Consider the following 13,253-nt stretch of genomic DNA (forward strand, 5'->3'; position numbering starts at 1 on the left):
TCCAGCATGACCATGCTCCTGTGCGTGAAGACGTGGTAGAACGTTCAGATTGGAAGAAGGTGGAAGATCTCGAGTGTCCTGAACAGAGCCGTGATCTCAACCCGACAGAACATCTTTGGGATGAACTGGAGCCTCCTCACCATCATAACATCAGCGCCTGATCTCAACCTCACTAACGCTCTCGTAGCCGGATGAAGACCAATCCCCACAGCCACGCCCTAAAATCCAGTGATAAGCCTTCCCAGAAGAGTGGAGCGCGTTAATAATGGCAAAGAGGGGACTAAATCTGGAATGAGATGTTCAACAAGTACATACAGGTGTGATGGTTACGTGTCCACATACTTTTGTCCATATAGTGTATAATAACCAGAACAGCTATGATTGGTTCATATAGCGTAATCTCTGTTAATATATCAGGGTAATGTAATAACGTGTACCGTGGAGGCGATGATACCGTGATATCACACAAGCCTATAATAAATAGTGTCACATTAGACCATCGTAAGGTCGTAATGATGACGTCATTACGTTAAAGTTAGCGGAAATCGAACTAGTACTAAAAGGCACGGTTCTGTTGGTTCCTGTTCTTGTTTGCGAACGCGCAGTGATGAATTGCCTACATGTTATTTCCTCATCCCTCCATCTCTCGCTGCTCGTTTCTGATATGAGGCGCTGGTGCAGATGAGCTCATTACGTGTAATTTTCTATAAGATCATCCACATTAGCGGCGATGTACATTTGTTTGTGTTGCCTCATTGCGCCGGAGAGCCGAATCTGATTCGGATATTAATTGATTAGATTTTTAAGGATTTTTAAGCATGGGAAATGAACTGGAGGGCTGAATGTGTTGCTTTCGCTCTCTCTCGCTCTCTCATACACACACACACACACACACACACACATTCTGCTCCTCGCTTTATCTTCATGATGGTATCATTACCGTGAAGAGTGTGCGTCAGCCATCAAATTAGCGCGCCACATTTTTAATGATCCGCCTCATGTGCCAAATAAAGCGTGCCCATTGGCTCATTATTGATCTTCATTTGCCCTGATTGGTGCCACTTGCGAGAGTCTGAAAATCCTTTGGAAATGCACAGCAGGAGTTGGTGAGAGAGAGAGAGAAGACGTACGAGCTGAATGTATACATTATTAGGCAGCTGGTGTCCTGCGTCCTTCGGCCCACTATTACCATGAGGCCGAGGGGCATCGTAAAAACCACCGAGTCCCAGTGAAACGACCACCGACAAGGCCATTATCAGCTCCTCAGCCACACTCATTACATACACACACACACACACACACACAGGAAAAAAGCAATACAGTGCAGCACTGCTTATAGATAAAACGATCGGGATGATTTGACCAATTAAAGCACATGAAAGCGTTTTTCGGAGACTCTCCTCATCCACTCCTATTTTAACCCAATTTACCGAACTTCCCCTCCAGACCATCACATTTGCATCGCTCTCATACGAGAACGTTATTGCGGAGGTGATCATTAAGAAGGCCTGCAGTTTAAGAGCTTGCTTAACTGCAAATCGGCGCAGCGAGACCTCCACCGCCACGTGTTTTTAATATACGGTAGCCATGCAATGCGTGCTCCTTAATCATCGCCTAACAGCGGCGATGTTCTCCTCCCGAGTTCCCCTTCCTCGGATACTTTTAATTAGCCCCCTTATATTAACGGTAACACATGGACGTGCACCGTGCTCAACGATCCCGCCGCGAAACAGAGAGACGCGATCCGGAGGTCGGCTCGTAATCCTGAGCAGGGAGGAGTCATGCTAACGTCGTGTTCTCTCCCACGCCAACGTCTCTCATCTTCCCTCCCTTTTAATGTGTGTGTGTGTGTGTGTGTGTGTGTTTCCGTCTTCATTTATATTAATTTCACAAATCTCTGCGGACGAGCGGGAGGCGGTGGCGTCCACCCGCCCTCGTCTCGTTACACACCCCTGGGACTGGTGTTTTAATTTAGCCCCGACTTCACTGTAATAAAATTTTATATCAGTCTTTTATTAGGTGTTAATATTACACTAGCTCTCCCTCCACTACAGCTTTATCTAATTGCTTTCATTAGCACCGCAGGAACCGCTCGGGCGAGGACACATAGACGCTCGCTCGCTCGCTCGCTCGTTTTACTGCAAGGCTACCAGTTAGAATCTACCGCTGTAGGTTTCTCTTACGCTTCTGTGATGAAATGCATACGTTGTAAGCTGTAAATTTACACGTTACTATAACACTGGTTAGCTGAACCATCCGTATTTTTATGCGTACCATATATTCTCGACGTGAACTTCGGCACGTTTCCCTGCACGTTTTTAATCACACGTGTAACGTTACTAATGCGTTTATAGACAATATATAATTAAATATCATTACTAATTAATAACCAGTTCATCCACCACACTATGTAGTCTATTGACAGGTTGCTAAGCAACATCCCGGACAAAGATTAGGGTATTCTACAGACAGGACAATGGTTGCAGCGTGACTGTTTTACTGGTTTGGCCGATCTACCTGTCTTGGAGTTGTGTGGCTCTGATGGTGTACGGATATAACCCCCGCCGCCATCACAATTCACAAAACTCCTCCTCGATCGTCACGCAAGGAGTTGTGGGTAATATTCGCTGAAAAAGTGTCCTCGGATCCACACTTGGGAAATCTAGCGGAAACAGCAGACTATCCGGGTGTCTCTGGGAGACTCGTTTCAGCAGACTATGATTCGGGACATCCTGACTCTAATCTCGGATACTGTTGAGGATGGATAGTAGGTGAATTGGGATGCAGGGATCCTTTAGAACAGTGTAAAGTGACCGGAACTACTTTTAACTATATGTTTGGAAATTTGATAAAACTCCAGGAGAACAGCTTTGATGTAATCTTTTCCCCTCCATATAAATGAGGAAAGAGCTCTTTCTGTCTCTCTCTCTCTGTGAGTCTGTCTCTTTCAGTCCCACTCTCTCTATCTGACTTTCTCGCTCCCTATCTCTCTCTCTCTCTGTGAGTCTGTCTCTTTCAGTCCCACTCTCTCTATCTGACTTTCTCTCTCTCGTTCTGTCTCTTTCAGTCCCACTCTCTTTCTCACTGACTTTCTCGCTCCCTATCTCTCTCTCTCTGTGAGTCTGTCTCTTTCAGTCCCACTCTCTCTATCTGACTTTCTCGCTCCCTATCTCTCTCTCTCTGTGTCTGTCTCTTTCAGTCCCACTCTCTCTATCTGACTTTCTCTCTCTCTTTCAGTCCCACTCTCTCTCTCTGCCTATCTCTCTCTCTCTCTGTATCTCTTTCAGTCCTACTCTCTCTCTCTCTCTCTCTGTCTCTCTTTCAGTCCCTCTCTCCGACATTCTCTCTGCCTCTCCCTCTCTATTGCTCATCTTTGTCTCTCTCACATTCACATAGCCTTTCTCCATCTGCCTGTCTCTCTGTTTATCGCTCTTGTCTTTCTGTCTCCCTCTTTCTGTCACTCTCTCCAACACTGTCTATATCTCTGCCCCTCTCCCTCCCCCTCTCCCTCCCTCTCTCTCTGAGGATGGAACGGACCTGCCGATGGATTATTATGGCTGTAGAAATGGTCAAGCTTGATGAATCTGAGGGAAATTGGCTTTGAAATGGCCTCATCTGCTCCGGTCAAAGCCATTACTTGATATATTTTATAAGTGGATTCGGAGTGTGGTTAAATTATTTTAGAATTACCTCGGCTGGCTCGACGGTTTTTTTTTGGTGAGGTTTAATCAAAGTGAAAACCATTCCTGAGTAAATTGTTGAAGTGATATTTTAATGATCAGGTCACGTGAATATTACTGTGCGAATGTAAGACTGTTTTTATTCAACATGATTTATATTTAAACCCACAACAGGCACAGGAATGTTTATGAAACGTGTGAATGCCTTGAATTGTGCTGAATATTTCACACACGAATAAATAAATAAAAGAATCACAGCTAACTGCTGTTTGGATACTAACTTCCTAGCTAAATAAATAAAGAAGCAAAGAAAAGAATAATTTAGCATTTGTAAGAATAATTTGTAATATACAATATTTATTGTGTTTGGATGAAGATTTTGTTATATATTAATACAAAATAGCATGCAAATAATATTTTAAATAGACCATACTATTATTTTTACTATATTATTTTCATTATTGTTATATTAATGTTGGACCACTTGACTTAATTTTAAAAAATCTAAAACATTAAAATACAATATAAAAATAAAATGAAGAATTACTGTTGGATTATTGTGGCAAAAAAAATTATTGTTATTGTTAGTAGTAGTAAATTCACACCTTTTAATATCAGTATACCACGTTGATATTTCTGTAAAGCTGCTTTGAGACAATGTCTATTGTAAAAAGCGCTATACAAATCAAATTGAATTGAATTGAATAGTAGTAGAAGTAGCAGTAGTAGCGGTAGTAGTAATAGTGGTGGTAGTGGTAGTAATAGTAGTAGAAGTAGCAGTAGTGGTAGTAATAGTAGTAGTAGTAGTAGTGTTAGTAGTGGTAGTAATAGTAGTAGTAGAAGTAGTGTTAGTAGTGGTAGTAATAGTAGTAGTAGAAGTAGTGGTAGTAATAGTAGTAGTAGAAGTAGTGTTAGTAGTGGTAGTAGTAGAAGTAGTGTTAGTAGTGGTAGTAATAGTAGTAGTAGAAGTAGTGTTAGTAGTGGTAGTAATAGTAGTAGTAGAAGTAGAAGTAGTGTTAGTAATAGTAGTAGTAGAAGTAGTGGTAGTAATAGTAGTAGTAGAAGTAGTGTTAGTAATAGTAGAAGTAGAAGTAGTGTTAGTAGTGGTAGTAATAGTAGTAGTAGAAGTAGTGTTAGTAGTGGTAGTAATAGTAGTAGTAGAAGTAGAAGTAGTGTTAGTAATAGTAGTAGTAGAAGTAGTGGTAGTAATAGTAGTAGTAGAAGTAGTGTTAGTAATAGTAGAAGTAGAAGTAGTGTTAGTAGTGGTAGTAATAGTAGTAGTAGAAGTAGTGTTAGTAGTGGTAGTAGTAGTAGAAGTAGTGGTAGTAATAGTAGTAGTAGAAGTAGTGTTAGTAGTGGTAGTAATAGTAGTAGTAGAAGTAGTGTTAGTAGTGGTAGTAGTAGTAGTAGTAGAAGTAGTGGTAGTAATAGTAGTAGTAGAAGTAGTGTTAGTAGTGGTAGTAATAGTAGTAGTAGAAGTAGAAGTAGTGTTAGTAGTGGTAGTAATAGTAGTAGTAGAAGTAGTGGTAGTAATAGTAGTAGTAGAAGTAGTGTTAGTAGTGGTAGTAATAGTAGTAGTAGTAGTAGAAGTAGTGGTAGTAATAGTAGTAGTAGAAGTAGTGTTAGTAGTGGTAGTAATAGTAGTAGTAGAAGTAGAAGTAGTGTTAGTAGTGGTAGTAATAGTAGTAGTAGAAGTAGTGGTAGTAATAGTAGTAGTAGAAGTAGTGTTAGTAGTGGTAGTAATAGTAGTAGTAGAAGTAGTGTTAGTAGTGGTAGTAATAGTAGTAGTAGAAGTAGTGTTAGTAGTGTTAGTAGTGGTAGTAGTAGTAGTAGTAGAAGTAGTGTTAGTAGTGGTAGTAATAGTAGTGATAGTAATAGTAGTAGTAGTAGTAGTAGTAGTAGAAGTAGTGGTAGTAATAGTAGTAGTAGAAGTAGTGTTAGTAGTGGTAGTAATAGTAGTAGTAGAAGTAGTGTTAGTAGTGGTAGTAATAGTAGTAGTAGAAGTAGTGTTAGTAGTGTTAGTAGTGGTAGTAGTAGTAGTAGTAGAAGTAGTGTTAGTAGTGGTAGTAATAGTAGTAGTAGAAGTAGTGGTAGTAGTGGTAGTAATAATAGTAGTAGAAGTAGTGGTAGTAGTGGTAGTAATAGTAGTGATAGTAATAGTAGTAATAGTAGTAGTAGAAGTAGTGTTAGTAGTGGTAGTAATAGTAGTAGTAGTAGTAGTAGAAGTAGTGTTAGTAGTGTTAGTAATAGTAGTAGTAGTAGTAGAAGTAGTGGTAGTAATAGTAGTAGTAGAAGTAGTGTTAGTAGTGGCAGTAATAGTAGTAGTAGAAGTAGTGTTAGTAGTGGTAGTAATAGTAGTAGTAGTAGTAGAAGTAGTGGTAGTAATAGTAGTAGTAGAAGTAGTGTTAGTAGTGGCAGTAATAGTAGTAGTAGAAGTAGTGGTAGTAATAGTAGTAGTAGAAGTAGTGTTAGTAGTGTTAGTAGTGGTAGTAATAGTAGTAGTAGAAGTAGTGGTAGTAATAGTAGTAGTAGAAGTAGTGGTAGTAGTGGTAGTAATAGTAGTAGTAGTAGAAGTAGTGATAGTAATAGTAGTAGTAGAAGTAGTGTTAGTAGTGGTAGTAATAGTAGTAGTAGTAGTAGAAGTAGTGATAGTAATAGTAGTAGTAGAAGTAGTGTTAGTAGTGGTAGTAATAGTAGTAGTAGAAGTAGTGTTAGTAGTGGTAGTAATAGTAGTAGTAGAAGTAGTGGTAGTAATAGTAGTAGTAGAAGTAGTGTTAGTAGTGGTAGTAATAGTAGTAGTAGTAGTAGAAGTAGTGTTAGTAGTGGTAGTAATAGTAGTAGTAGAAGTAGTGATAGTAATAGTAGTAGTAGAAGTAGTGTTAGTAGTGGTAGTAATAGTAGTAGTAGTAGTAGAAGTAGTGATAGTAATAGTAGTAGTAGAAGTAGTGTTAGTAGTGGTAGTAATAGTAGTAGTAGAAGTAGTGGTAGTAATAGTAGTAGTAGAAGTAGTGTTAGTAGTGGTAGTAATAGTAGTAGTAGTAGTAGAAGTAGTGATAGTAATAGTAGTAGTAGAAGTAGTGTTAGTAGTGGTAGTAATAGTAGTAGTAGAAGTAGTGTTAGTAGTGGTAGTAATAGTAGTAGTAGAAGTAGTGGTAGTAATAGTAGTAGTAGAAGTAGTGTTAGTAGTGGTAGTAATAGTAGTAGTAGTAGTAGAAGTAGTGTTAGTAGTGGTAGTAATAGTAGTAGTAGAAGTAGTGGTAGTAATAGTAGTAGTAGAAGTAGTGTTAGTAGTGGTAGTAGTAGTAGTAGAAGTAGTGGTAGTAATAGTAGTAGTAGAAGTAGTGTTAGTAGTGGTAGTAATAGTAGTAGTAGAAGTAGTGGTAGTAATAGTAGTAGAAGTAGTGGTAGTAATAGTAGTAGTAGAAGTAGTGTTAGTAGTGGTAGTAATAGTAGTAGTAGAAGTAGTGTTAGTAGTGGTAGTAATAGTAGTAGTAGAAGTAGTGTTAGTAGTGGTAGTAATAGTAGTAGTAGAAGTAGTGTTAGTAGTGGTAGTAATAGTAGTAGTAGAAGTAGTGGTAGTAATAGTAGTAGTAGAAGTAGTGTTAGTAGTGGTAGTAATAGTAGTAGTAGTAGTAGAAGTAGTGGTAGTAATAGTAGTAGTAGAAGTAGTGTTAGTAGTGGTAGTAATAGTAATTGTAGTAGTAGAAGTAGTGTTAGTAGTGGTAGTAATAGTAGTAGTAGAAGTAGTGTTAGTAGTGGTAGTAATAGTAGTAGTAGTAGTAGAAGTAGTGGTAGTAATAGTAGTAGTAGTAGTAGAAGTAGTGGTAGTAATAGTAGTAGTAGAAGTAGTGTTAGTAGTGGTAGTAATAGTAGTAGTGTTAGTAGTGGTAGTAGTAGTAGAAGTAGTGGTAGTAGTGTTAGTAGTGGTAGTAATAGTAGTAGTAGAAGTAGTGTTAGTAGTGGTAGTAGTAGTAGAAGTAGTGGTAGTAATAGTAGTAGTAGAAGTAGTAGTAGAAGTAGTGATAGTAGTAGTAGAAGTAGTGTTAGTAGTGGTAGTAATAGTAGTAGAAGTAGTGATAGTAATAGTAGTAGTAGAAGTAGTGTTAGTAGTGGTAGTAATAGTAGTAGTAGTAGTAGAAGTAGTGATAGTAATAGTAGTAGTAGAAGTAGTGTTAGTAGTGGTAGTAATAGTAGTAGAAGTAGTGATAGTAATAGTAGTAGTAGAAGTAGTGTTAGTAGTGGTAGTAATAGTAGTAGTAGTAGTAGAAGTAGTGATAGTAATAGTAGTAGTAGAAGTAGTGTTAGTAGTGGTAGTAATAGTAGTAGAAGTAGTGATAGTAATAGTAGTAGTAGAAGTAGTGTTAGTAGTGGTAGTAATAGTAGTAGTAGTAGTAGAAGTAGTGGTAGTAATAGTAGTAGTAGAAGTAGTGTTAGTAGTGGTAGTAATAGTAGTAGAAGTAGTGATAGTAATAGTAGTAGTAGAAGTAGTGTTAGTAGTGGTAGTAATAGTAGTAGAAGTAGTGATAGTAATAGTAGTAGTAGAAGTAGTGTTAGTAGTGGTAGTAATAGTAGTAGTAGTAGTAGAAGTAGTGGTAGTAATAGTAGTAGTAGAAGTAGTGTTAGTAGTGGTAGTAATAGTAGTAGTAGAAGTAGTGTTAGTAGTGGTAGTAATAGTAGTAGTAGTAGTAGAAGTAGTGATAGTAATAGTAGTAGTAGAAGTAGTGTTAGTAGTGGTAGTAATAGTAGTAGAAGTAGTGATAGTAATAGTAATAGTAGAAGTAGTGTTAGTAGTGGTAGTAATAGTAGTAGAAGTAGTGGTAGTAATAGTAGTAGTAGAAGTAGTGTTAGTAGTGGTAGTAGTAATAGTAATAGTAGAAGTAGTGTTAGTAGTGGTAGTAGTAATAGTAGTAGAAGTAGTGTTAGTAGTAGCAGTAGTGGTAGTAATAGTAGTAGTAATAGTAGTGGTAGTAATAGTAGTAGCAGTAGTGGTAGTAATAGTAGTAGTAATAGTAGTGGTAGTAATAGTAGTGGTGGTAGTAGTAATAGTAGTTGTGTTAGTAGTAATAGTATAAAGACTTATATTTTATTGTTCAATATTAAGGACGATAAATCCTGCATGTTGTCCTCACCCGTTATTGTCCTTGGTAGCGGACACCTGTATTTTCACCTTCAGCTAATTACATCACAGTGTTCCACACACTTCAGATCAATAACAATGTTCTGTTTGGCGTAAGAACAGCGGTGTGACATTGACGTGAACCTCGGCTCCTGCGTCCTCCACGGACAGAGGAACACGGCTAAACGTTTACTCACTTATACAGATACATACGTGACACACGCTTACACAGGACACGGGAAGGACCCTCGACCCGTTGTCCTGATCAGAACACTAAGCACTAAAATAAGGCATAAACTCAATATTACATTCTCGTAGTGTTTTTCGTGACAAGTGCTAATGTGCCACAGAGCTCTGTAATTTGGAGGAAAAAAAGGGGGTGGGGCTAGAGTGAATACATCAAAGAGGTGTGGTCAGCTGCTATGCTGTGCTATGCAATCAAATCAGTTCCTCTTGTTCCTTTTACAAATGGGATCTAACCAATCGGTGAAGTCTGAGTGTTCACATATTTGGAAGAGGGCAGACAGTGCCAGCATCAACCCCCCCCCCCCTCGTCGGAATCGCGGCTCCGTGTCACGTCAAAAACAAGGAAATGAGGACCCGTACGAACAGCGGCTACACAAATGAGAGCCACCGCTTGGTCCTCAGAGCTTTTTTATTCTTGGTTCTGAATAAGAAACACTGCCCTCTCGTGGTGTGGAGAGGTATTTTCATCTTTGCAGGTGACTCTTCACTGAGGAAGTTATCCTCAGCCAGCTCTGACTGGCACCAGTTCTTTGACGTGGAGTTTGTCGTGTCAGGACCGTGACCCTGAACAGCTCATCCTGGATTGTGCTCGTCTTCACTTTGAAGTGGCTTCACTTCTTAACGCATGTTCCAATTGAATAAACCTTAAGCGTTATGCTTTTTCACCCCTCACCTCTGCACACTTCTACACACACTCGAGCTTGACATTTCTTTTTCTTTTCAAAGTACTGCGACATTTTTACTTGAACGTGAAGGTCGTGTCTCAATTCGAGCCCTGTATAGACCGTTCTCCATCATCTTCACCGACACGTTCGGCTTCCTCATCCTCGAGTCTTATCGATCGAGTAGAACGGAATGAAATCGTTATTATTCGTCACTGATTAGCTGCGTAGAGTTTTTACATTTTTTTTCCCCCTCTATCTTTCTCTCTTCACCAACACCTCTCCAAGGGTCAGTGTGACGGAAAGCTCCACGCGGCGTTCGAACGCGATCCCATCCTTCTCGTCTACGGGAATCCTGTTGTAGCGCGGTTCTTTATGCATCCTTCAGCAATCACGGACCAGCTTTTACCGTAGCCTGTTTACCGTGCGCTCCTGATTGAAAAACACTCATCTTGTAGTGATCGGGGGAAAGAGAAAAAAAAAGGAGCCGCCTGTATGAAAGCGGCAGGGCTGATTGGAGAGCCTGGCCCCGAGGAGAGCACTCTGGGAAGGGCAAGCTGGACTTTGGGTAAATAGGGGATGCTTAATTACTTTTCCCCAACGTCCTCCAAGCCATACCTTATCCTCCATCTCCGTACAAGCCATTAGTCATCGGAGAAGTGCCGTTATTAAGGCATTAGACGACTCGTTGTGGCCGCTCTGGAAATTGTTGGCGGTACCGATGCAATTAAAGAATCCATTAGTATTATTAATAAGGACTCACGTGTGCACCGGTGGACGGTGGTTTAATATGTAATTATGCTGCTGTTATGAAAGACACACACACACACACACACACACACACAGAGTGGGATAGGCCTTGCCTTGTTCAATCACGTTTCCTACTCGTCAAACTCGCATATTTAATTCAGAACCCATTTAAAATAAATATACATATTTAACCGATACATCATCCACCGGACATTTTAATTAGTACGATGATGAATTCTTAATGCCATCTTTAACAATATATGTGAGCGTTATTACTAATTCCGGTCTGGTGAATGAGGCGTACTTTTACACGAGGCCTGAAGGCTCTTATTTTCTTTTAAGCGATTAGAAAACGCGGCGCCGTGTGTTAACACGCTTTCCGTTAGCCTCGTTTATTCATTTTTAATGTTACTTTTATTAAGCACAAATTGCAGCACGCTTCAGCGTACAAAATCCGGCTAACAGGTTCTATATTATCCTTTAATCACGGGGGTTGTTATTATTATTATCGTCATCATCATCGCTGTTTGACGGTACACTAGAATGTGTTTCGTAGGAAACGTATGGAGCGGTGTACGGGGACGGCCTTCTGTATCCATGGAAACCGGTCACTAAGCAACAACTCTAATGCTACTTGACGGTCTTTGTTAGCTAAGAAAATGTCATTTAATAAAGCGAGAAGAACTGAAGAGCTTTACGGAGCAGGAGGGAAGATGATCTCGGAGGAAGTGGCTGTAGTGTTGTACAAGTGGCGTTCTCAAAACGTAAAAAACAGCAACAACAAAAACGTGAAATTGATACGGCATTTGGCGAAAGCGTCAAACTTGCATTTTTTTTTTTTGCCGTAGTAGAAATACCGTTTAACGTCGAGAGTTTCAGATCTGTTTTATTTCTGCCCATCGTAGACATCCTTGCTGGAGAACCCTACAGAAACCCATTATTTAAGATACAAAAGATCCTTGAAGATACCACTGTGCAAGAAGGAAAAGTACAGTTCCTGAGTGACACACTCGTTCATAGCTATTGCTTTTGATTGAGTGTTTTTTTTTTTTTTTTTTCCCCACGTAAATTCACGTACTCAGCTTAAATATAACACAAACCCATCTATAGGAAAATGAACGTCTCTGCACTCTCAATGACAAAAATAATAAAACCTCTCCTCCTCGTCTCTCGTTCCTGATCCGTCCCCTGCGTCTCCGTGAGATCGTGAGATTATATGAAGTGTAGCAGCAGCAGCGACGGTGTCTCGGCCTGACGGGGGAGACTCCGCCTAATCGCTGATCTCAGAGGACTAAAAGTGTTGTGTTATACACAGCGCAGGTTTTATTTCAGCGTTTCTGGAAAATAGAAATCTTCACATTCACATCAGCATTTTTATTTATTTATTTATTTAAATCTGACTAGTTTAGGAGACGTGTGTGTGTGTGTGTACACTTTCAGCTCCCATAATGCACTGGGATGTTTACTATACAGAAAGGTACTGGGGAAATGAGTTGAAGGCGCTGCAGCGTCGCCACTGATGCACTTTTGCAGACCCTCATGGACTTGCTCGTTTGTTTGTAAGGAGTTTTGATCTTGACATCACACACTGGGAGGAGTTTTTGCTGTAAAGCAGTCTGTACAGGATTTCACACAGGTTTCATTATTTATTTATTTTTTTTAGATTGTTGCGGCCAAAAATGCTCGATTTTGCGGCGGTTTTTTCAGAACTTGCAGTTTTTTGTGCTTTTCTGCGGAAAACTACTCGAATCTGCAAAATCGTAACTGCACAAAATTGTCTTTCGCAGTGACGTTTGTTGGTAAACAAGACCTTTTAGCTGTAGCCATGTTCGACGTACGTGTATCGAAGAGCGCTTGGGCCGAACGTGCGGCGTGTGGATGTCACGTGACTCGTCTTGGCCCCGAATCTGCGGAAAATCTGCGGTAATTTTGACAAATTGCGAGCTCCTCGGAATATTGCAGACTTTGCTGGATTTTGTATTGGGATGGACTTGCAGAGCACGGTCAGTTATGACTTCATGTATTAGGATACTACGATGTGATGTGATGTCTGATGCGAATGCTAATCTGATGCGTTCGACTGCAAGCGTAAACGCAAATCTCACGATCCGGTCCTGAAACAAGACGCAGGAAACGACCGAGTGTAACGTGGACCCCTGAAGTTGTTTAAGGAATCTGATTTACACTAAATGGGTTTCACCGCTGAAGCGTTACTACGTGGATAATCACGATACCCAAGAACACAGGAAAAACCGTGATCTGATTCAGACGCTGATACACTACTGAATCACTGATTTTGTTTATTTAAAACACCGCGTAATGACTGACCGATGAATAAATGACTGTTTTAGCTATTGCGTAACACATATGTAAATATATCTGATCGGGTTGTGAACGTGCACAGCGGCTACACAAAGGAGGAACACCCTGACGTCCAGATTGATTAATTCACCTGTCTGTGTGCGAGACAGAGCGATGATTGGAACTCTTATTTGAATATCTCTCTCCAGATCTCTGCACGAGGCCGTGGAAACACACTGGGCGAGCGTGTCTCGTGTAACACCGTGTGTGTGTGACAAGGAAGAGCGCCGTAATAAACGGAATATACAAACAAAACCGCTCAGCCTCCTCCCCTGTGTTTCTGACACGCACGAGACAGGCTTCTTGAAAGCTCTCGCTCTGTAATACGCGCTTATAATTGAAACATCGGCGTGAACCGTGGCACGTGTACGTGATTCTCTGACAACTTCTCTTTCCTCATAATCGCTGCTCTTTAATCTCTTACCGTTTCGGCGTGCC

The 13,253-nt window shown here is 40.1% G+C and overlaps 1 protein-coding gene across 7 annotated transcripts in view; it reads left to right on the forward strand.

Annotated features, from left to right (window-relative positions):
- LOC108256606 (trichohyalin) overlaps window positions 1–13,253 on the forward strand; it is a 140,041-nt gene that overhangs the window by 100,834 nt on the left and 25,954 nt on the right. The window contains exon 17 of one of the 7 annotated variants that reach the window (XM_047150087.2): window positions 6–3,061. The exons of the other annotated variants lie outside the window; for them this stretch is intronic. Coding sequence (XP_047006043.1) covers window positions 6–161 — 156 coding nt within the window. The 3' untranslated portion in view covers window positions 162–3,061. Of the gene's footprint in view, window positions 1–5; window positions 3,062–13,253 lie in introns of those variants that run through there. 7 annotated transcript variants of the gene reach the window in all.

The sequence above is a fragment of the Ictalurus punctatus genome, chromosome 23, assembly GCF_001660625.3.
Source record: "Ictalurus punctatus breed USDA103 chromosome 23, Coco_2.0, whole genome shotgun sequence".
Taxonomy (NCBI): Eukaryota; Metazoa; Chordata; class Actinopteri; order Siluriformes; family Ictaluridae; genus Ictalurus; species Ictalurus punctatus.